Source organism: Desmodus rotundus, chromosome 1 (genome assembly GCF_022682495.2).
Source record: "Desmodus rotundus isolate HL8 chromosome 1, HLdesRot8A.1, whole genome shotgun sequence".
NCBI classification, from domain to species: Eukaryota; Metazoa; Chordata; class Mammalia; order Chiroptera; family Phyllostomidae; genus Desmodus; species Desmodus rotundus.
The window spans coordinates 91,061,456-91,087,177 of record NC_071387.1 but is presented as its reverse complement, the minus strand read 5'-3'; the positions used below and the strand labels follow the sequence as shown (position 1 = coordinate 91,087,177).

Here is a 25,722-nt window from a genome sequence, read left to right as displayed (position 1 = left end):
AAACTTCAGGAAAACAGCCTGACTGGATGGCAAGCGTAGTATTCAGGGCCAAGTGCTTTGGAGGCCCAGGACACTGGAAGAGCTGCATGAAACACAGATTTTGCAGTAAGTAAGACTTGGTTTCATTCCAGTTCAGCCATTTATTAGCAGTGTGACCCTGGGAAGATTTACTTCTCTGAAGATCAGTTTCCTCCTCTGTATAATGGGTTGTAAAAATCCCTACTTTTTTGACAGTTGGGATGATTAAATGTTTTCAAATACATGCCTGGCACCCCACTGATGCAAAGCAAGAAAAGGTGATTCCTTTTCCCCATGTCTTCTTGTGGTAGACTGATTATAAAGAAAAGATGTTCTTAATTTTAAACTTTAAAAAATATAAGAGTGCTGTACCTTATACTATAAGGGGTTTCACTCAAGGTGTATCACTTCATAACAATAGTAGTTAAAACTATCATTTATTGAGTGCTTATCCTGAGTCAATCTCATGCTTTACATATATGAATGCATTTAAATCCTCATGACAACCCTTATACATCTGCCCCATTTTATGGATGAGAAATCTTAAGTTCCACAAGGGAAGACAACTTGCTCAAAAGTGTGGGGCTAGGATTGGATCTGCCACCTCCAACACCCATGTTCTTCACCGCTATGATGAATACTCAAGAACGTACCCTCAAGCCTCTATCAGAGACCTCTACTTTGTCTCCTTGCCTTTCTCTAGCACTAAGCTGTAAGACAGATCCCTATGGGCAGGGTCAGGTTCCATCTTATTCTCCACTGTATCTCCTGGAACTTAGCAATGGCTCAGTAAGTATTTGTTAACTGAATAAATGGGTGATGTATTAACAGCATGAGTTTAGGCCCATCTTCCTTGCCCTAAAGGGCAGCAGTGCATGTTCTGTAAAAGCACCACCCCCTCCTTGAGGGCTCAAGAAGTGCTGCAGCAATCATGGACTTATGAGAACTGGTCCAAGCTGGCAGCATATTTTGCTGACACCTGTTTTGAAATAACCAGACCTTTGAACACATTGTCCCAACACTCCCAGCACCATTTCAGGGGACTTACAGCTCCACAGAAGCTATCCCAGGAGACCAGCCAGCTAGATCTGACCACCCATAGCAACCATCCAGGTCTGTTAGATGCCAATCTGTCCTAGAGATTGGCTGAGGACGAGTCAGAACTTGGCTGGGCTCCAAGTTCTGGATACCCTATGGCAGGGGTCCTCAACACCTGGGGCTGCAGATCAGTACTGGTCCGTGGCCTGTTAGGAACCGGGCTGCACAGCAGGAGGTGAGTGGCAGGCAAGCAGTGAAGCTTTGCTTGCATTACCGCCTGAGCTCCGCCTCCTGTCTTCCCACAACTCCACTGGCCCATCTGTGGAAAAATTGTCTTCCATGAAACTGGTCCCAGATGCCATAAAAGTTGGGGACCCACTGCCTTGTGGGCTCTCACCGGCCATATCAAGACATGAACAAGGTCTCCCTAACCAACAAGATCCCTCATTTATGCTAAGAAACTTCCAAGAATGTGTTAAAGAGGAGCAATGTTTTTTTGATTTATTTCAAGTCTGCTATCACCCAGATGGGTCAGAGTGACTAAGAAAGGAACTGTGCCACACACAGGCTCTGAGTGAAGTCACTCATGCAGAAGTGATGAATTCAGAAGCCACCACAGATCCCAAACAACCGCAAAAACCCTGTGCAGTCATGTGGAACAGAATCTGTCAACAGGAGGCCCATAAGTCAACCATTCAAACCTTGTTCCCTGCACCAGGTGTCTTGCAGTATCTCATCTGGCCTAGTGGGATGAGGACCTCATGTCCAAGTAATCACCCCATTAAGTATGTGCTGGATATATACCTACAGGTTTACGCCTGCCACCTTAGGAGTTCACAGCTAATGTGGATTCAGGCAACAACACAGGTACCTAACTAGAATTTACCTAGACCTTGACAAAGGCCCCTCTATAGGTGCTACAGTGTCCTCAATGAAGCAGTTCCAAGCAGAAGAGCATCCTCCAAATGTTTTTTTTTTTTTTTTAAGAAATAGAAGGGAGGGAGACAGACAAGGAGAGAAACATCTATGTGTGAGAGAAACATTGACTGGTTGCCTCCTGAAAGCCCCCAACAGGGGACCTGGCCCACAACCCAGGGATGTGCCCTGACTAGGAATCGAACCAGCAACCTTTCAGTTTGCAGGCTGATGCTCATACCACTGAGTCACACCAGCCAGGACCCAAATGGCTCTTCGTTAAACAGTCTGTACTTTGGCTAGGTACATTCTCTCTGCTCCCCCTTAGTCCAGGCCCATGTACTGCTCAGGAGGTACCCTCCTCCCGCAAGACTAAGAGTATTGAGATTGGGCAATGGTGGGCAGGGAGACAGAGAAAAAGAAAAGGCCTGAACTGGACACCTGATGGTTTTTGCTGCTCGGTATCCATTCATCACCACTTCTGGTAAAATCACCACCCTCCACCCCAATACCACCATCAGGCACCAAGTCTCAGTCCACGTGGGTATGTGCCCTAGGCCTAAGTAATCAGTGTATTCCATCTTCTGGCCACAGTGATTCTTTGACGCTGGATACCTCCATGGTTTGGAATAATGACAGCCAGGTCCAAGGGGTTTGTCAGGGATGGGGAGCTCTTTCTACCAATATCAAGCTGTGGGGGTCACTCATGAAGCCTGAGAAGAAAGTCAACTCAAAGCAGCATAGAGAACTGAAGAGAGACAGGTCCCCATGACACTGCTTGAGTCCTTGGATCCCGCTTGACAGCCATTCTAGCCCTGACCTTATCAGCTACATTAGCCAGTAAATCCCTTCTCCGCCCTAAGACAACTAGAAAGAGTCCCTCTCCCATCTGCCTGCTCTACTGGGAATATTCAGAGGACAAAAAGACTGGTGAAGATAATTGTCTGATAACAGATTGTCCCCAGGTGAGCCACCATGGAGACAGAGTCCAGCTGGCCTTTCCCAGGACACACAATTACAACTATTAACACACTTTCAAAGAGTATCAGTTCATAATTACAGACTCGTCTTGTAGTAGATATTGTTTGGTCTTCTCAGCACGTTGCTCTGTTAATGGGCTATGCTGTTTCTACACCATGGTGGGATGAAGGAAAAGTCTTGACCCAGATCGGGATTATCAGAGTCCCGCACACCCTTGGCCACACTAAGTGATCAAAGAGGGCATGGGACTCATGACAAACCACTGAGAACCTTTCTCTGGGGTTTTCCAAATTGGAACTGGAGGGAAGAAACCTTTCTTTCAGGGTCACCAAGTTGGGAGATATAAGTCTGGAGCTGTCAGCTACCACCTGCCCCAATGCACGGAGAAAGCCGACTTACAGTAGGAGAAAAGGAAGCCAAGACACAGGTTTCAGAGAGCTTGCCTTCTCTGATGTCCTCAGTTTTCGCTGCCCAGCTAGAGACTAAATTTACAATCTACCTTATAGCTAAATGTTGCCATGTGACAAGATAGTTGGACCTTGGGGGCCTGGTGACATGGTAGAGCCACCTTCCCACCTGCCTATCCCTGCACTGTTAGGTAAGAGAGAAATGACCTTCTATCTTATCTGAGCCACTGTATTTTCATGATCTCCTTGTTACAGCAGGCCCAGTCTGTACTTTTATTAATGTTAAGATGAAAAAGATATAAAAACAATCAGCTCTGATGGGGTTTAAATCTCTGAATATCACTGTCCCTTCAATATGGTGTTATTACTTTGGGAGTGCCTTCTATGTGCCAGAAACTACCCTTAATGTCTGCATTTAATCCATACTAACCCTATGGGGTACCACCATAATTCCCACTGTACAGCTCAGAGACTGAGCAACTTACCTGGGGTTCAAATCCTACTGCCTCTCAAGCTACCAAGCTAGTTTTTTCCATGATTTGTTGTGTAAGTCAATACAATTCCCCTTTTTTTTTTTTTTTTTTTTGCTTAAACCAATTCAAGCTAGATTTCTGTCACTGTAACAAAGCAGTTCTAATTGGATTTTTATTTCACCTAGTTTGTACATTCCTCTATGGAGTGCCAACTATATGGTGCAGAATTTTCAGACACTATTAATGACTGCAAGCGAGACAATTCTCCACAGACACCTGCTCCCATTAACTACTCAGACCACAAGTGTAGCTACAAGACAACAGGGCACAATACAAGGAGACTGACTTCTCAGAGGAAACACTAGACTTCCTGCCTGTAGCAGACATCATTAGATGGTTCACCCAAAACTCATTCTCAATCCCCCTTCTCCCTGCCTGCCTGAAAAACCAAAATACTCACTTTCTCAGCTTTCTGTACATCCAGATAACACAACTTGGGGCAATGAAAGGTATAACAAGAAGGAATTCCTGCACAGTAATTAAAAGTATGGGCTCACCAAAAGGTTGTGGGTTCGATTTCGAGTCAGGGCACATACCTAGGTTGCAGGTTTGATCCCTGGTTGGGGCACGTATGGGAGGCAACTGATCAATGTTTCTTTCTGTCTGTCCCTCTCTCTAAAAATCAATAAATATATCCTTGGGTGAGAATTAAAAAAAGTATGGGCTCTAGAGACAGAATGCCTAGGTTCACCATTGCATTAGCTGTATAAAGTTGGGAACTTTACTTAATCTCTGTTTCTTGGGGAGAATAAGTGCACAGACCTTGTGGTGGTTGTAGAGATCAGAGGAATTAATAAATGTAAAGAACTCAGAAGAGTATCTGGTAGTGGAAACACTCTGTGTTGGCAATTGATATTTAATCGCCTGGACATGCTAATATGGAACAATCTCTAAGATAGATTGTTAAGTCAAAGCAGAGAGATGCAGAACAGCAGAGCTCATGTTTGATCACTTTTGTACGAATGTGGAGAGGCTGGTGTGTACATATACACATACCTGCTTGTGCATATGCAGACTACCTCTGCCAGGAGAGACCAGAACCTGTTCAGGTGGTGGCCTCTAGAGTTCTGAACTGGGAAGACTTCCTTCATTACATGTCCTTTCTTAACTGGATTGGACTTTTGGAATCATATACTTGAGTTACTTAAAGATTTTCAAATTGTTTTGTTTTAAGAGGCTCAACCCTCCCCCCAACTTTGTGGGTTGTTCACCAACAAAATGGAAAGTCAAATATTATGGCAATTATATCTCAATAAAACTGTAAAAGATTACAAAGAAAATGGACAGTTAGTCACTTACAGTAGCAAGTATTCACACATAGGTGGGATGGTAATGTTGGACATGCCCTGGAAGATTTCTCCAGTGAGCAAGAGGTTATATTCCGCCAACTCTAACATTAACCTGTTTGGTGGCACAAAAGGAGAAGGGGGCTGGAGGAGAGGCCAAGATATGATAAAAAATCATGCAACCATCACTGACTGCTGGTATCAGACAGGATGTACAGCAGGGGTGCTCCAAGGGCAAGCTTGTCCCATCTGAAAAGCATGGGCTGTGGAGCCAGAGAGACACGGCTGTGACTCCCGGGCCAGCCACTTCTTCACTGTATGCATTGGACCAGGTTCTCTAATATTCTCATCTGTAAAATGTGAGCCGTGAGCAGGCTAGTGAATGTAAAGCCTATAGCAGGGTACCAAGCATGTAGTAAAGTACCTCACAAATAGAGATAGCCATCACTAGAGGGGGAGAGTGATCACCTTTAAATAACTTGTTTGGTTGTCAATCTTTTAATGTACAAACATAAAAAAAAAGACAAACCAGAAAGCAGTTTTATACTGAATGAGTGGAGATAATTACATATAGCTGTCAACCCCATAAGCAGATATTGAGTCAGTACAGCGCCTGCTAGATCCAAGGCTAAACAGTTCCATCCTACTCACAGAAGAATCAGAGCATTAAGCAAGGCCAACATTCTCAGGACTTCACTTCTAAATCTTCCTTCCAAACCAAGAAGTCAGAGCAGAACCGGGGAGGATTGTACTATTAGCCAGAAGACAGTAAGAATGGCACTGGCGACTTCACTGACTGCTTGGGACTCTTGTGCCATAGAGTGATTTTAAGAGGCCCCAGTGTATACATGTGATTGGGCCCAAGTACAGATATTTTGGTTTGAACTGTGAGGTTTATGGCAATTAAAGGGAGGGTTAAATGGTTTTAGGCCAGGGAACAGGTATCACAAATGCTATGTCTTCAGTGAAATGACGCATATACGGCTGCCTTTAAACCTTGAGGCAAGGAGTAGCTGCCAGACTAGTCCATCCACATGGGAGATTCAAACCTGGGACTTCACAAAAATAAAATCTGGGTGCTCGGATCCCCCTTCTAGTAAAAGCTAAAGGCCCTAAAACAGAACGTTAGAAAGTCTTTTCTTAGTCACCCTTGGTTAAAATGACAGTTAAAGTCATTTGGGAAAGAAGAGAAATACCAACCACCCCTCCTTGCTCATTTCAGTAGCCAACATGAATCTGGGCTGTGAAAAGCATGAACACTTTTTCTTCATGATTATAAGCAATTGTGGCAACTGGCCAAATATGTTAGCAGCCAGTAAGCTTAGTGACCCTGTGAGTGGCACTCATTGTGGGAGTTTGTGGCCATGAGCTGCACACCAGCTTCATAACCACCATGCTGGGACAGAGTGCTCTGCTCTGCGGCCAGCCTCAGGCAGGACCCAGCCATCCGCAGGACCAAGGGTGTGAGTGTTGGGAGCAGATGATTCTGTGTCCCACATATAAGGAATGGTATGAAGTGACTGTTAATAGATACAGTTTAGGCAGAGCATTTGGAGACAACTCTTCCAGACATTCTATATTAAAGTCTTAAGAGCTTAGACCAAGGATGATTGAGAAATTCCAAAGAATTAAACAAAAAATCCAACAACAACAAAATAGGATGTGTAAAAGGTGTCAAAGACACAAGAGCTCTTTGTAGATGCTGACTGGCTCACTTTGTCCCCAAGTTTATCTTAGAGCTCAAGTGAATTCAAGACACGAGGCAGAGACATTAGACCTGTGTCAAGGGCAAAAACTTCTGGTAGTAGCTCTTGGTGACGTCAATCATCAGCTCCTGGGTACATTCTGGGAGCTCCCCTGAGAAGAGTCCTGGGGAAAGAAAGACCTGGTCAACCATGGGGAGCCAGGGGAGGCCTGCAGCTCTGATTCCTGTTTAAACCCCTAGGGGGCCCTTTTCTTTAATCACAAAATGTTGAAATACTAGGTTTTCCATCCTTGGTACTAACAGAATATTTCCAGTGATCTTCTAGATGATAAGGATTTTTGTGTTGGGGGGGGTAATAAATAATACTGTTCTCAAAATGGAGAAATCTATTCCAGGTAAAAGACCTTAGTATATTATTGCATGATCTGAAGAGTTAAAAACAACTCTGACTACATTGGAGGTTGATCCAGACAAAGACTTGTCCATCCCTTGGATTCTGGTGTGACACTTCCTGGGCAAGCCAAGGTGAGCACTCTTGAAGAAAGAAACTGCCCTGTTATCCATACAATGAAATGAATCCAGCATCCACCAGACAAACTATAGGTGGGAATAGAACAGAAATGTCCTATAAGGAAACAAAAGGTGAGCATCATATTGAAGAATATCGGGGAAAGAGGCACTCTCCTACACTATGGGTGAAAGTGCAAAGTCATACAATTGTTTTGAAGAGCAATTTAGGAATATCTAGCAAAAGTTTTAAAAGTTCATATTTGTGACCTGACAATCCAACTTCAAGTATTTGTCCCAAAGATAATATTGCCCAATTGCACAATATATGTACAAGAGCATCAATGCAGCAGTTTCTAATTGTGAATAACCAGGTACTATACACCTTCTAACAACACCCTATACCAGGGCACAGGCTATTTACATTGTGCTACATTTATGCAATAAAAAACACATAACCATTAAAAGGAATGAAGTGAATCTTTACATACTGACAAGAAAAAAGTGCCCAAGATGTACTGTTAAGAAATCAAGTTTCCATATAGAATAAAATATTAGGCTTGTGTTCATAAGCAGCCATGATGGGCTACTACTTCAATCATGTCCATGATCTGCCTGGTTTCTGGGAACCTGAGTTTTGGTTCCTGACCCAGATTCTCCTAAATGAGTTGCCTCACTTTGTTCCAAGATTCAGTTTCATGCTATGGAGCTCTGCAAAAATGTGCTGGTTTTCCTGCAACCCTGTGCCTCTTACTAAAGATGGAGACTGCCAATTGTAGAATTTAGATGGTTAGCATTTTTTGTGAAACTACGTAAAATGAATATGGGAAGTATCTTATCACAGTGCAAAAAGTACTAAACTCTAAATAGGGGGTCTAACTGCTCATCAAGGCTTCCCCAGTAACCAGCTCTCACACCTTGGATAACATACCCTCTCTAGGCCTGTTTTTTCATTTAAACAATGATCTCTAAGGTCCCAGGCAGCTTGAATACTTCATCAGAGGCTCCAAACACAGTGAAATCCCTAGCAGTGCTTCCCTGACCTCTGCCATCAGCCATAAATTGGTTCTGAGGACCTTCAATCAGTTAAAAAAGATGAAGTAATTTCTCTAGCAACACACTTCTCATCTCAGATCAGATACTCGCCTGACAATCTGACCTAGTACTTGCTGAGAACAATGAAGACTTTTTCACAGTGGGAACCCGATATGGGGAGAGTTACTAAAGATATCTTTTCCTCCTCTGTAAAAGCAGAGATGCATAATATAGCAGAATGGCCAATTTCCTTCCCAAAGAATCTGGGTGGATGGTATTGTCCATCTTTGAAACTCACATTCAATGATCTGAGTAATGAGATTGTTTAAATTGGAAAAATAAGGTACACGGTGGCAGATATCCATCTGTGAATTTGTAATGTGCCTGTGTATACACCACAGAATTTCAACTGTGTAAACAACATGTATAAGAAATGACACTATCCTGGGGTAGGGGAGGATGTTAGGTTTCTATCTTCCTTTGATTTCAGTGTTTTCCAAGCTTTGTAGGATAAGTATGTATTACTTTTGTTTCCCCACATGCTGTGTAATTGGGAACTCTGAGCTCATGAGGGGCTTTACCTGAGAGCATTCTGTCAGCCAAGGTCAAGAGGGGATGCATTTACTTCTCTCAGGTGTCCTAGAGTTGTCACTGGTCTTGGACCTGCTTTATGTTAACTTTTCAGATTGGACATTCCTGCACAGGGCAGGAAGTCTAAGTTCAAACTCCCAACCAATGTGAGTTGTAAGGCCGCAGTTAGAATTCTCTGGAGAGACTTCCTTTGCCCACCTAGAGCCCAGGCAAAAGACACATGCTTCTTTGTACTCTTCCTGTGCTGGTGGCAGGCTTGCTCTACATCAACTTTTTATTGAGGGACAGGCACCCACTGAAGGAGCCTCTGCCATGTGTGGATGCAAGGCTTTCCCTCATCCCCACACAGTATGAAACCCTGGGCCACTCTATTCTGAAGACAGTTATCAACTGAAGCGTGCTTATAATGTCCACTTAGTTTCGTTTGTGCTTCTGGCCCTTGATAACTTCCTTATCCAATTATGCATTTAAAAGGATACTTGTTAGGTTGTAAACATCATTCTTAGGTACTTAGTAGCAGAAGAATTTTTAAGTTAGCTAGACTAGCGTACTGTCAGAGGCAGAAATTGCATACATTGCTTTTGTGAAGGAAAATAAACTTGAGTTTTCATAATAAACACCCACAGTTACCTGGGCAGCCTGAGAAGACAGTGAATGGCGGGACCACAGTTTCTGGGGGTAACACTGTGTTGTCAAGAATTTTGCAGCAGTCTTTCAACACGCACCGACGCCCCTGAAATTAAAATCTTATTAACAGGAAATAAGAGTAAACATTGTCTGCTGTGTGGAAGGTTATTTTATATTTTCCTCATTTGTGATATCTTACAAAAGCCAGGGACAGTGACAAGAGGTTTGGCCACAGTTCCCTACTTCATATGGTACCTGACAAGAAGGAGGAGGTAAGAATGTGAGCATCAGTGTGTGTAATTATGTGTGTGTGTACATTTGGGGCAAGGGCCATGTGCTAGGGACAACTCAAGTTATCTTAGGCATTGTAGACTACGTGCAATTCAGTCTTCCAATGGCTCTGTTTAAGTTAATTCTCCGTTTTGTTAATTTAGTGGACATGTTTCGCCTGCCCAACATTTGTTCTCCTTTCGTCTGATAATAGCAGCTGTATTTCCCTTGAGAACTACCTCTATGCCCAGCTCATCCCATGCGCTTCAATCCCTATCCCACACTCCAAACCCCAAGGTGGCCACAGCAACTGGCTTAGGGAATTGACACTTGAGCCAAAAATCAGTCTGATGAATATCAATGTTGGAGCTTCAGCTGGGGGACCACTGGGAAAAGAAGCTCTTCCCAATGAAATTTCTAGAGGACAGGACGGAAGCCGGAAACAGCCATCTTGTTTCCATGAGCAAAGACCCCTGCCTGAAAGCCTCCCAGAGAAAAACATAGAAGGGAAGGAGATGGATTCTCATGACTTCAATTGAAGCCCTAGAGCCACTTGTACAGGAAATTAGAATTCACTTCTATACTTGTAGTTTGTATTAGCCCATCCAACCATCTGAAGGATTAGGCTGAACCTTATGCCTGTGTTTACCCACTGCCACCAATTTTCAGTTCTGCCGCCATCCACAGCATTCTGAGGGCAAGACGTGAGGTCTGGGAAAGCCATCTGTTCCATGGGTTAAGGGCAAGGACAGGCTCCTGTATGCAGTTTAGAGGTGTGCTTCAGGCTACCTGCTGTAAATTTTGGTCTTGACTGACTTGTGTTTCTGTCAACAGGAACTGTGATTCATTGCGTTCTGGTCAAATGATCTGATACAATATACCTGGCTGAGAATGGGGAACTCCTAACAAATACCAGGACAATGCTAACCTGTTGAGACCTCAGATTTTACCAAAGAATATGAAAGATACCTTCATTTGATTATGTCCAAATTTTCCCCATTATTAAATACCCAAATTAGATGTATTTCTAGGAATTTCCAGGCAGGTTGCCAAATGAATTTTTACCTCTAAAAAGCTTATACATCTAAGGTCTGAATTTCTTAAGTGTCTACTAAGTTGTCTCCAGCTATGTGGACAATAGCCTTGGTAATACTTGGCAACAAGTATTTGGCAACTTTAGCTCAGAAGCAAGTCATCACTGAAGCTATTCACCCTCCTTGCAAAGTTCTCTCCCATGAATTCCCTAATATTGTCGCTTTCAAATATCTAGCAGATGATCAGCTCCCTGGTGACTTCCAAATGAACTCAAAGATGATATCTAAGCTCCTAATAACTCAGACTAAGCCCATGGGGCCCTGACTAAAAGGAAAGAGAACATGGCACTATACATTCACACACAAAGATCTGTACACAGTGGACCCTGACAAAGAGGAATAGGGGACACAAATCTTCTCACTGTGTATACCACCAGCCACCACACAGCCTGTATGCACCTGCTTTGTGCACTGGTTGACCATTCTGGCCCACTCAGAGAAATGATGCTCACTGGGCTTCAGAGCATTCTGAATAAATGGATCAATTAGATTGCAGCAAAATAAGAAATGAAGGTGTTTCTTAGGCATAATGGACGGGCAATAGCAGAGAATGTTAACAGCTGAAACTGCTTCTTTATTCTTTCCTGGAGAACTTTCCTGAAGGGGTCAAGAAGTACATGTTGCTAGCATTAAGGTACCTCTATCTCCTGATGCAAGTTCTTTAGCATCTCTGAGCCTTGGTGTCCTCATCTGTGAAACAGGGCATAAAGCCAGCCTGCAGGGATGCTGTCAGGATTAGAGTGGTAAATGTACAACACACAACACAACAGTGCCTACTAATAATGCCTACTGGGCTTTTCCTGCAGTCATCTGGGCAATTCTGATTAATACCTACAACTTCATGTATCCAAACAGAAGTCAGACAATCACAAGGGATGCTGTAGGGAGGGTCTGTGTGTCATGGGGCATGCCAGACTCTAAAAGAATTCATTATTGCTAGCTCTGAGATTCTACAGTTCTAAAAAAATCTTTCTCCTCACATTGCTTGAGAATCTGTAAAGGCTCAGTAAATAAGTATTACTAATACTGAACAATGACTATGTCCTGACAGTGAACTGATATATTGAAAAGTGATCTGAGAATGAGAGCACCTGACCATAGGACTAGAATTCCCCAAGTATTGGGGATAGCATTTGGATTTGAACCTCTCAGATATCTGTTCTAGGGATAAAGGACAGGGCTAAAGGACTATGATGCTACAGTGATATCTTCTCTTTTTCACAGGACATACCAGAAAAGCACTGCTGTGGCTTGGAAAGCCAGCTTTTGTCTAACAGAATGAGAGGACAGGGTGGATTTCACTATCTTTCTCTTTTCTTCAACAGCAGACCAAGTCAAATCTTTCTGTCTTTAATACTAGGAACTCTGGAGGAGAATACTTGGCAAAACAACCACTTCCCTTAATTCTGAGTAACAAGTCAGAATGGAATGTTTTTCGCAGCAATGTGATTCTCCCCTGCACTGTAGCCTTTGCCACACCCTTGTGGAATGTTAACTACTCCCTGGAATGTTAACTGCACAGTTGCTGGAAGGTTTCTGATACTTGAAGGTTGAAGTCTTATCCAGAGCAGAGAGCTGGCTCTGTATTAATGGGAGTAGCTAATTAAAAACATGAATAAATCTTGGCATTTTCTAGAATCTGGTCTCAGGTACAAATTTAAAGTGTAGTAAATAGTTTCCCTAAATACTTCGGCAGTTTGGTTCTGATAATTAACATTCTTATAAATCCTAACTAAAATCAAGTTCTTCATCTATGAAAATACCAAGAAACCTAATCTCGTGAAGCTTGGTGGGATCAAACTGATGCTGAGGCTCCCATGCACCAGGGTCCTACAGGTTCTATTGAGCAAAGGGTTCCTGTGTACCCCACATACCCATTATCCTCAACTACCTGCAATTCCCATGAAGTCATGTCAGGTGGTGACTCTGAGCCTTATGTATGCCAAGCTCTTAACTGAAATGCCCATACTCCTCCTGTCTATGAGCCAATTTTGCCTCACCCTTCACTCACCCATCACCCCACCAGACTGTAAGATCCATGAGGTAAGGCAACAAGTAGGCCATATAGCAGCATGACCATTCATATTGCCTGGGTTCAAATCCCAGCTCCACTTAATAGCCTCATCAATCCTCTGACATCTAAGGTCTTCAGTCTCCTCATCTGCAAACAGGGATAATGACAGCACCTACCATCCTCGGATGGCTGTAAGGAGTAAATGGAAAAATCGAAGGAAAGAGTTTAACATCATAGGGAAGAGGTTTGATAAAGATTAGCCATGATTATAAATGCCTAGGAAAAAGCTCCAAATCCAATATAATGCTAGTAGACCAGAAACTACTTCTACTCTGATTCGTCAGAGAAGCAGAGGCTCACAGATGTGAGGGACAGGAGCTAGAGAGGAAGTGAGGCTGCTGAGCCAGACAAGTCACCATACTCACAATCACACAGTTCTTGCCAACATGAACGTAAGAGCCAATCTGAGCTGCGTTGACCACACAATCTTCCTCAATAAAAACATGGTCCCCGATATGTAAAGGGAAGAATGCAACACTACAGAAAGAAAAGAAGATGAACAAAGAAAGGTCAAGGTAATGTATTCCTGGTCAAGGCTTATAGAACTACAGATCCTAAACTCACCTTCATCATCTTGTCTTAGTAAGACTATTCCTAGCAAGGAAGGAATCCTCAGGCTAGGGAAATTCTATAATTCTACTAGCTCAAAATTAGAAATATTAGACCAAGGAAACAGCAAGGCAGAAGGGGCACAATATTTTATGCTAAAAGAACAGACACCAAATCAAATGAGTGAATGAATGTGTGCTCATACCTGGTTCCTTTGAAAATGCTCACAGGTCACATTTTTAGTCATCTGCTCTATAATACGTCAGGGGACGGACATCAGGTTTGTGGGATATAAATTCTAGTACCCAATATTCTGGAAATGTATACACTGATTCATTTTATTGAGTGTCTATTGTATGCCAGACTCTATGCTAGGAAATGGGGATACAATGGCAAAGATAAGCAATTCAATTCTTCCCACAAAGAGCTTACAATTAAGAGAAGAAATGAGATTAAATAAATAATTATACAGTAAATAGTTAGTTACACAGTGGAAAAATACCATGTCATGTGAATATATAACAAGGAGACTTGACCCAGAATGGAGGTTTGGTAAAAGCTTAATTGAAAGTGCCATGTAAGTCAAGACTTGAATGTAAGTTAGTTAGTAGGCTTTCTGCAGGCTTCCAACATTGTTCTCAGTCTCCAGGATTCCTTAAGTGTCACGGAGAGTGGTTCATGATCACATTTACAAGTAATTTCAGTACTTTGGGATGGAAAATATTTGGACTGGAACTAATATTTTGTCAGAGATGATATCTGTCCTCCAAGGACCTATAATTTCTTTAAATTTTCCTTAATTTAATCTTATTTTTAGTCTGAGCACCTTGTGAGGCAATGAAGTCCTTGATCTCATCACAGTCTACAGCAGTGCTGCCAGTTCTTTAATCTTAATTAAAAATTCTAAACTTTATACTGTTATCAGATTCTAGTATTGGGACATGCATATGCATGGGAAGAAACCCACAATCACCCTCTATTCAAGAGTTGTTGCTATTTACATTTTCATATTTCTGTATTTCTCATGTGGACCATTCTTATTTATACATTCCTTCAACTCACCAACAAACCCCTTTTATATGCCAGACTCTATGCTAGGAACTGGGGCTACAATGGCAAGGATAAGCAATGCAATGTTCATCCTTGAAGCTTTTCTTGGACCATATCTAGTCCAATAATGCCTTTAGCAGAAGGTGCAGTCAGCACCTCTAGCAGAGTATCAATCACTGCATGAAACCACACAAGGGAACCTACCACAAGGTTTTCTGGTTTCCCCAATAGTTTTCTGAGCTAATGAGCAAATGGTTTCCTGTGAATGATTTAGAGTGATTCCCTGCTCCAATCCCTGTATATCATGGAAAGCCTGGAGCTGAACATCATTATGGGAGATGCAGGATTATTCCTGCATGATATACTCCTAGGTATCAGAATTAGTCTGAGTTAGCTACTATCTTCTCTGTTCATCCCTTACCTTGTTCAAACCCATGTGACAGGAGTATCACATTATATAGTGACAATCACATTATAGTATCACATTATTTAGAAGCTATATGTTTATGTAAATATTTCTACCACTCGGTTTGAAGAACCTTGAGGCAGGAATGCTATTTTATGCATCTTTATACGCCCTGCTTATGAGTTAGTGCTTGTTGAATTACTGTATGAAATGGTGATGGTACCACAGTTAGAAATCAGAAGAGTAAATTAGTCAAGGGGAAGAAAGGCAAAGAGAATACCACCACAGCAGATATAGTAGTCAGTTTTCCTGTACTGTCCATGTCCTTTCTTAGACAATCCTTATTCTCACTGTGAAATCAGTGGGCCTGACGTGACCTGCCCGCTGGGTTGCAGCTGTTTAGACTAGGAGTGGACACTTAATTCATGCTAAGCCAATGAGATTCCCTTTCCCATAAATTTGAAATAAGACCTAAAATCTCTAGTTGGTATTTCTTGGAAGTCTAAATGGAAAAATGATATAAATAAGGGGCTGAGAAAGCAAGGCTGGCTCCAGGAGGAAAGGGGGAAGACACATCCATGAGGGAAGAGAGGAAAGCAGAGGTGCAGAGAAGGACAGACAAGAGATAGTATAATTTTGGAGACAGTGAGTACTAGATATACAGAATAGTGGTCTTGATCCTGGCTAGGTGACTAGTTTTCAAGTCTAGTCCCTCATAAGGCCCCTCTTAAGCCTTGGCCACTTTTTCTACCCTTAGGTTCCATCAAACATTCCTATGACTGTTTAATAAGAACCCCTTTTGCTTTTGCCAGCTGAAGCAGGTTCTGTGCCCGGCAACCAGCCAACCTCAACTAGACTAGGGTAACCCAAACCTGAGTTGTGCTCACTATAGTGAATTCTTACTCAGTGTCCCCCAAAACAGCATAGATCCACTCCTTACCCCATAACTCAACACATGGATAACACCACCAGTAGCACCAGCTTGCTCAAGAATGAAACAAGATAATTAAGTTACATACCCTTTGCTGAATTTCTTGAATGGTGGCCTTATGACACTCCGACTTTTCACAACACAATGACGTCCAACTCTTACATTTGCCAGATCCCCTCGGATAATACAGTCATTCATCACAATGGTCTATAAAACAAAGCACATTTTTAAATTATCAACATAAATGAAAACATAACAACAACAAAAAAAAGAGTAGGTAACAAGACACTGACTGAGACTTTTGCTTTGATCTACTGAGTCACATGTAAGGTTAAGTCCTTGTTTAGACCCTGATGTGATCAAACCAACTACAAAAGAAGATCTTAAGATACTGGAAAGACTAAACGTGGACTGAGGATTAAATGACATTAGGGAATTACTTGTAAGAGAATTGCCCTTGTAACACTGACTGGTGGATTGCTGTTAAAGTTTGGTCTCGAAAGGCATGGAGAGTGACTTTTATCTGTGTTATTACATCGGTCACAAGGGCAAATTCAGCCACAAATTCCTGGAATTTGAGTTCCAACCCAATGGAAAATTGACATATGCCAAAAACAGCATTTACAAAAATGATTTCATGATCAGAAAATAGGCTTACATACATACATACAAGTGTGATGGAGGAACTGAAGGAAATAATAGACGACAGTGAAATTACCAAAAGAATGATGCATTGTGGCTTCCTCCTGACCGAGTGGGCTGGTTAGAGCTTAAAGTTGTCATTGGAGATGAACACATTTCTTTCACAACATCAAAAACCGGTTCCCTTATTGATGTCAATCAATCCAAGTACCAGAATATTTACATGGATTTTATTATTTTTGTCTAGGGCCTGAAGTGTTTGGTCTTCAGTCTTATTGGATTACACTTCAAGATTAAACCAATCTAGATTGAATACTAGTATGGATGCAAGAGGGTGGGAGTAGCTGTTTTTAATTATCATTATTGGAAGTTTTTGTGTATATTGGATCAATATTTTTTATACACTATAAAAGATCGTCTTTAATAAATACATAACAAAATGCAATTTTTATTGTTTTAAAAAGATCTGAAAGTGTGAAAAAAATAAAACCGCGTGTAGCTGAAGATGTTCCCCTTACACTATAAGCTTTACCCTGATCATCCTATAAATAGGTCTCACTGGATGAACAAACATTTATTGGGAACACCTCTAGAAGACTTAAGTTATGCACCTCCTCAGATTTACTCAGATCCACCTGTCCCCAAGCTGTGGCTGCTTGCTCAATGAGAGTCCCGGCTGCTCCTGCCTTTTTATCTGGTAACACAATTACCTCCAACTTCTTACTCCCAAAGGTGGACCCACTGAGATTCTGGCTCCTCTCCCAATTTTTGGACTCAGATTAAGTGCTACACTGCAGGGTGTGATATCTGGCTTCCCCAGAGATTGCCCAGAGGGGTCGAATAACACAACACAGAAATTTGGAGAAACTAATTCCCCATACTTGGTAAAGAGCAGGCACTCTTGAAATGTCTGTTGAATAAATGAATGAATGTGGCAAAAAAAAAAAAAGAAAGAAAGAAAGAAAGAAGGTGGATATAGCTGGGGTTGCAGCTGGAAAAGTAAACAAGGGGCTAGATCATGAGGAATTATGTACACTGATCATAGAAGCTTAGATTTTTTTCTTAGAGGATATATGTAAAGAATCAGTAAAAGATATTAAGCTGAGGATTTAAACAAGTGAATATTCATTTTAGAAATATTACTCTTGAAGCAGTCTAAAGTCTGAATAAAGGAGGCAAGAACTTTCACTGGAGGTAAAGTGACCCTTTAGATGACTACAGTAGATGAAGGTAAAAAGAGATAATGAACCTTATCTAAGGCAAGAGTTGTGCATGAAAAAAAGAAATAAATTGGAGGTACAGGAATCTGACCAAGCCTCCAGATCTAACAACAATTTACAGGGAGGAAGGGGGATAGAGACCTCATTAAACAACCCCATGTAATTATAATCAGCCAAATTCAGAAATCTGAAAATCCTACAGAAGAGTGATCCAGTTTCCTCAATAGAAAAATGGCAAGAGGGAAAAAAGAGTAGAGAAAAAGAACTGTGACAGATTAGAGAGACTTAAGAAACATAGCAACCAAACACAATGTGTACTTGACCTTGTTTGGATCCTGTTTTAAACAAACCAAATGTAGAAAGGTATCTTGAGATACCAGAAAGACTGAACATGGACTGAGGATTAGATGATAATAGGGAATTGCTGGGTGTTTTTTAATTATAATAAGGGTTCTCTACTATTTAAGTCTTTAAATATTAGTGAAACATATCCAAAGTATTTATGGGTGAAGTATATGATGCTTTCAATTTGCTTTAAAATAGTCCAACTCCCTTCCCCAACCCTGGTCAAAAAAGGTATGGGTTTGGGGAGGGTCAGTACAGGGATGAAATAAAAATGTCAGAATCTTGCTAATTGTAGAAGCTAGTGAATTCATTTTATGTTCTCTTTACTTTTATTTATGTCTTAAAACTTCCATAATAATACTGCTCATATAACAAGGAATGAACTACTAATTCACTAACATATGCAAGAACATGGGTAAGTCTCAATAACCTTATGCTGAGTGAAAGAAGTCAGATATCAAACATTACATGATTCCAATTACATGAAACTCTGGAAAATGCAAAACTAATCTATATTAGTTTTACATCAGTGGTTACCTGGGGCCAAGGACAGAAGGAGGATTGACTGCAGAAGGCACAAGTAAACTACGGTGACAAAAATATTTTATATCTTGATTGTGGTAGTGGTTGCGCAGCATCAATCAAAACTCGTCACCCCGCCAGTGTGGCTCAGTTGGTTGGAGCATCATCCCGTAGACCAAAAGATTGCGGGTTCAATTCCCAGTCAGGGCACATGACCAGGTTGCAGGTTCAATCCCCAGTTGGGGTCTGTACAAAAAGGCAACCAATAACTGTTTTCCTCTCACACTGATGTTTTCCTCTCTCTTCTCTCTCTCCCCCTACCACTCTCTCTAACAGCAATGAAAAAAAAAATGTCCTCAAGTGAGGATAAAAAAATAAAAGTAATAAAAATACTTGCTATACTGCACACTTAAAATGGACACTTTTACTGTATGTAAATTACACTTCAATAAAAATAATTGTATTAAATGTTACATTATAAAATGTTAAAAAAGGAAAGAGAATCTATACAACTTAGTCATTGTTTAGATTTTGGGGGTAAGAGATCCTAGAATGGGGTGAGTAATCCTGGAGACCAGACAAAAAATTCATTTGAAATGTTGACTTTGAGGTATCAGTGGAGATGACCCACAGTCAGTTCTAAATAAACATACGGGGCCCAGGACAGAAGGTCATGCTAAAGAGGCAGATGGAGACACCTTGCTTATAGGTGAATTTAGATAAATCACTGGCCTGAACAACAGGCTCTGATAGGACACTAAAAGGGAAATAGACTCATACCTGGAAGAGTTTACCAATCTCATTTGCTTATGTTCTATCTATAAAACGTCTACCAGTGGGGAAAGGGGGTGGGTGGACATAGAAGGAGTTATAGGGGAGATAAATTGCAATGGAAAAAATACAATAAGAAATAAACTATTTTAAAAAAATCTACCAGTAAAAACAAACTTTCGCATTTGCTGCTGATTGTAAACCACTGCAGTTCCTGGTTTTTTAAAGCTATCTTCTTCAAGCTAAAACAGAGGTCTGTTTCTAGTATATACTTATTTTATCTGAGAGACTTAATTTACTTCAATCATTGTTTTCAGTTTATGTGTCCATCTATAATCAGAGAAAACGACTGCCTTTGCTTTCAGAAGAAAACAACATTCCAAGAGTTCTGAGTGTTTGGTAATGGGTATTGTCATTTTATTGTATTTTTAAAAAAGATAACAATCATAATCTGGAAATAAAGAAAATCCATGTACATCCCTCTGTCAGCCTAAATTACACTCCCAGTGAAGAAGCAAACACACAAATAACATAAATAGTAAATCATATCACAAGTGGTCAAAGAAATTTAGCAAGAATAAATCCTGGCTTCCTATTTATAAAGGGTGGAGCCAAAGAAGAGAAGTGATTCAAAATTGAGACAACAGTGTATTAAAACGAAGGAGGTGCCAATGAGGACCTTACAGGGAAGAAAATGGTACTGAAGCAGAGTTCACTGCACTGAATAGGTATAAGGCAGAGGTGGAAATTGGAGGTATAAGGATAGCACCTGGAAACCTGTTTTGTTTGGCCCATGCAACATTTTTATCATTTAAATTAGCTATTATTTGAAGAGTGGGATGTTTTACATTTAAAAAAACCCAGATTCTAGTATCTTTTTTTAAATTTTTTTATTATTTTTAAAAAAATATTTATTGATTATGCTATTACAGGTGTCCCATTCCCCCCCTCACTCCACTCCATCCTGCCCACCCCCTCCCTCCCACATTCCCCCCCTATAGTTCATGTCCATGGGTCATACTTATAACTTCTTTGGCTTCTACATTTCCTACACTATTCTTACCCTCCCCCTGTCTATTTTCCACCTATCATCTATGCTACTTATTCTCTGTACCTTTCCCCCCCCTCCCCCTCCCACTCGCCTATTGACAACCCTCCATGTGATCTCCATCTCTATGGTTCTGTTCCTGTTCTAGTTGTTTGCCTAGTTTGCTCTTGTTTTTGTTTTAGGTGTGATCGTTAATAACTGTGAGTTTGCTGTCATTTTTACTGTTCATATTTTTTTATCTTCTTTTTCTTAGATAAGTCCCTTTAACATTTCATATAATAAGGGCTTGGTGATGAACTCCTTGAACTTGACCTTATCTGAAAAGCACTTTATCTTCCCTTCCATTCTAAATGATAGCTTTGCTGGATAGAGCAATCTCGGATGTAGGTCCTTGCCTTTCATGACTTGGAATACTTCTTGCCAGCCCCTTCTTGCCTGTAAGGTCTCTTTGGAGAAATCAGCTGACAGTCTTATGGGAACTCCTTTGTAGGTAACTGTGTTCTTTTCTCTTGCTGCTTCTAAGATTCTCTCCTTATCTTTAATCTTAGGTAATGTAATTATGATGTGCCTTGGTGTGTTCCTCCTTGGGTCCAGCTTCTTTGGGACTCTCTGAGCTTCCTGGACTTCTTGGAAGTCTATTTCCTTTGCCAGATTGGGGAAGTTCTCCTTCATTATTTTTTCAAGTAAGTTTTGAATTTCTTGCTCTTCCTCTTCTCCTTCTGGCACCCCTATAATTCGAATGTTGGAACATTTCAAGATGTCCTGGAGGTTCCTAAGCCTCTCCTCATTTTTCCGAATTCTTGTTTCTTCATTCTTTTCTGGTTGGATGTTTCTTTCTTCCTTCTGGTCCACACCATTGATTTGAGTCCCAGTTTCCTTCGCCTCACTATGGGTTCCCTGTACATTTTCCTTTGTCTCTCTTAGCATAGCCTTCATTTTTTCATCCAGTTTTCGACCAAATTCAACCAATTCTCTGAGCTTCTTGATTACCAGTGTTTTGAACTGTGCATCTGATAGGTTGGCTATCTTTTTGCTGCTTAGTTGAATTATTTCTGGAGCTTTGAAGAGTTCTGTCATTTGGGCCTTTTTTTTTTTTTTTTTGTCTTTGTGCTTCTGTTACTTAAAGGGGCGGAGCCTTATGTGTTCCCTGGGGCGGGGTAATGCTGGTAGCTGTGCTGTGACGCTATACGTGGGGGAGGGGCCGAGAGGGAGCAATAGTGCCCTCTCCACTCTCCGCCGAATTTCAGTCACTCCCTCTGCTACCCACAATCAAATTGGGCCCCTCTGGTGCTGGTCCCCGAGTGGGTGGGCTTGTGCACACTCTAGGCCCCTGTGGGTCTCTCCAACAACCTCTCCTGTGAGGCTGGGAGTTTCTCCTGCTGCCGCCCCAAGCCCCACGGGTGTTTTCACTCAGAGGTTTGAGGCTTTATTTCGTTGCTCTGGAGCCCTGGATTGTGCGGTCTGCTTCACTCCCCGCCGTTCGTCCGGTTTATCTGTGGGCAAATGTGGGGCCGCAGGGCCTGCTAGCGGTCAGACTGCCTGCCCCATTTGTCCCACACTCCGCCAGTCTTGGTCCGCCAAGGCAACATGAGTCCTCTCCGCCCTGGCTGCCCGTCTCCACCCCTCCTACCAGTCTGGATGAATGTTTATTTTTTATCTCCTTGGTGTCGGACTTCCTTGTCGTTCGATTTTCTGTCAGTTCTGGTTGTGCGAGGAGGTGCAGTGTGTCTACCTATGCCGCCATCTTGGTTCTCCCAGATTCTAGTTTCTTTTGAGAGAATTATAAAATTCTAGTTTCTTTTGATAGAATCAGAAGCTCTGGAAACACAGGCCTATTTTCTCACTTGCAACAATCAGCTTGGGCTTAGCTAGGTCATGTATTCTCCCAAGTTACCAGGCCCCACAACTCTATTGTTTACACCCAGTCTTTTTTACTCATTTGTTGGCTGTATACTGCTGTATGCACTGTGACATCTGATATAAGCTCAGAAAAACAGAAATGTCTTATTTCTAAAAGGGACAGGAACTGAAAACATATGGATTGTTCATAATAGCAAAAGTAGAAACAAAATAACTATCCACCAAACAGATGAAGGGAATAAATTTTCACAGCAGTGAAAATGCACAAACCACATGAATCTTAGAAACAAATACTGTCATATAAGTGTTTTCTGTTGTCATCATTATGACAATTACATGTAAAAAAAGTCACAGAAAACTAAGTAATGCTAAAGAAGCCTTGTATATATTATTTGGGGATACATATGTATATGGTAAAACATATTTTAAAATAAAGAATTTGTATGACACAACACTCAGGATGGTGGTTTCCTCTTGGAAGGGGACAGAAGAAAGGGACAGGAGAGGAACATAAGGTAGCACCATATTATACACGCTATTATACATGCTATGTTCCATTTCTTCAGTTCGGTGGTGGGTTCATGGTGTTGACTTAATTTTTGTTTTATAACAATATATTACATATTACTCCTCTGTGTACACCAAATAGTACCAAATAAAATACCTTTTTAAAAAGGAACAGATGTAATTGCAGGAGGGAGGGGGTAAAAGGAGACTAAATGGCAATGGAAAAAAGATACAAAAAATTAAAAAAAAATAAAAAGAGATGGCCCAAACAACCAATACAATCTTGAAAAAAAGACAAAGTTGGAGGACTCATATTTTCTGATTACAAAATTACTACAAAGCTACAATAACAAAAGCAGTATAGTACAGGGATACTGACATAAGGACAGACATAAAAACCAAGGGAACAGAATTGAGACTCCACAAATAAACCCATACATCTATGGTCAATTGATTTTCTACATGATGCCAAGACCATTCAATGGAGAACGAATAGTGTCTTTAACAAACGGCACTGAGACAACCAGATTTTCACATCCAGAAGAATTAATGAATTAGGACCTCCAACATCACACCATATACAAAAATTAACTCAAAATGCACTAACAACCTAAATACAAGTGCAAAAACCACAAAAGTCTCAGAAGAAAATATAAGAGTAAATCTCTGTGACCTTGGATATGGCAATTGATTCTTAGATATGATACCAAAAACTTGAGCAACAAAAGAAAAAAATAGGTAAATTGGACTTCACCAAAATTAAAAACTTTTGTGCATCAAAGAAAGTCATCAACAAAGTTGAAAGAGCCCTAGCTGAGTAGCTCAGTTGGTTAAGAGTGTACTTCTGATACTCAAGGTTGTGGGTTCGATCTCTGGTCAGGGCACATACAAGAAGCAACCAATGCCCTATCCAAGCAGCCCAGTTGGTTGGAGCATCATCCCATACACCAAAAGGTTGTGGGCTTGATCCGGACCAGGGCACATACCTAGGTTGCGGGTCCAAACCCTGGTTGGGGCGCATATGGGAGGCAACTGATAAATGTTTATCACATCAATGTTTCCCTCTCTCTTTCTCTCTTTCTTTCCCTCTCCCTCCCTCCCTCCCTCCCTCCCTCTTTCTCTAAAATCAATAAACATATCCTGGGTGAGAATTACATTTATTTATTTTTTAAAGGTTTCTTGTTTTTAAAGAGTTTTTAAAGTGTTATGAACACTTATGAAGTTAGAGATCTAACATTTCGAGGAAAACTGAGTATTCCTGATGGCAGGAGACACTGACTTCAGGGTTTATTAATCTCAAATATATCTTGATATTTTCTCTGGTTCTGAAATGTTCTAATATTATTCCTAAGTTTACACTCATCTCTCTGCTACTTCAATTTATTCAGACTACAAGATTCTGAGCCTTTAATATTCCATTTTACAAATTTGCCTCAAATTTTACTATCTTTCTACATTCTCATATTAATTTTAAGAGTTTCAGTTAATACTGAATCATTATTACTACACAGATAATTATATTAATGTAGTATTACTTTAGTTTCTATACTAAAATAGTTTGTTACCTATTTATGTTCGGTAGTTCAATACTGTGTAATAATTTCAGTTCTGGGTGCCATTGTATTGTGTTCCTGGCATATAAGGAAAAAGGCTTTCTGTTGGTTCTTTTTATTGAATCTCCTTTGTATTTAATAAATCCAACTCGGAAAATTAAGAACAAGAGAATTTTTAAATGTATAGCAATAAATGGGAAACATGGCAACATTTTATCTGCCCTGCTAATGTGATAATTTGTGGAAAGAAAGCAACAGTATGCATCCTGGAGGTGGCTTTATTCCTTACCTTGCCATTGAGAACGATGTTCTGACTTCCGCACAACACTGACTGGCGACTAACTTTGTTCCCAGATGCCTGAAAGCGAACAGCAGGAAATGAGAGGGAGCAAGCTGAGTGCATTTTGGGCTATAGGTCTCCATCAATAAAGTTCATATGAAGAGAAAAGGACTTGAAATGGTACATAGTCTACACTGGGATGAGTCCAGAATTTCAGTAAAGAAAGCATGGGTTAGGAAACTAGAGATTCAAAGAATTTGGATGTGGTAAGTCTGTCTATAGCCTACTGACATCAAAGACATGGATTCAAGTTCCAATTCAATACCTCGATTTTAAAACCCTAAACCCAGGATAATGACTTCACCAGTATCACAGAATTGTGAGAATTCAATGAAAAGCAATAGTGGTAACATTGAGCAACTTACATACATCATGTATTTACTATTAAGAACCCATCAATCTTTAGCACATAGTAATAAATGATGACAGGTTTGGTTTTTTAAATAGTTTTTAAAAGCCCGAAGCTGGGAGCTGTAATTAATATTAGGATGGACGAGACTTGTCCTGCTTTCTGAAAAGCATTTTATCTCCACGAGGAAATCAGGATTAAAATGAGAAAGCGTAAACTGGCTATCTAACGAATAAACAACAAGGCCAGGCCATACACTCCCATACTTGCCACAGGGACCCGCCGGGGTGGGGTAGACACAAGATGGGGCACCGGCCCCAAAGGGACACAGGCTTGAAAAGGGAGGGCTGAAGTGCAGACCCGCGCGCACCGTCTCGATGTACTCGGACTTGTTGTAGAGCAGCTCGCCCAACTCCATGGCCACCAAGTCCTTGAAGCAGCTCCAGCCGTCTCCTGTCAAACACTGTCAGTTCGTCTGTCCGCCCTGACGCCGGCTACTTCCGGCGAGTCCTGCACTTCCGCTCCCAGGAGGCCACGGGTCTCATCCA

The 25,722-nt window shown here is 41.2% G+C and overlaps 1 protein-coding gene and 1 pseudogene across 1 annotated transcript; one reads left to right on the top strand and one right to left on the bottom strand.

Moving 5' to 3' along the window:
• Positions 1 to 1,013: 1,013 nt before the first annotated feature.
• Positions 1,014 to 25,701, bottom strand: DCTN5 (dynactin subunit 5). The gene is made up of 6 exons (XM_024560421.4): positions 25,545 to 25,701; positions 24,775 to 24,843; positions 16,106 to 16,224; positions 13,447 to 13,558; positions 9,647 to 9,749; positions 1,014 to 7,047 (listed from the first exon to the last, which is right to left on the bottom strand). The coding sequence occupies exons 1-6, from the start codon at positions 25,590 to 25,592 to the stop codon at positions 6,950 to 6,952; spliced, it is 549 nt and encodes a 182-aa protein (XP_024416189.2). The 5' UTR covers positions 25,593 to 25,701; the 3' UTR covers positions 1,014 to 6,949.
• LOC112304773 (protein mago nashi homolog pseudogene) lies at positions 16,264 to 17,323 on the top strand (annotated as a pseudogene).
• Positions 25,702 to 25,722: the final 21 nt, after the last annotated feature.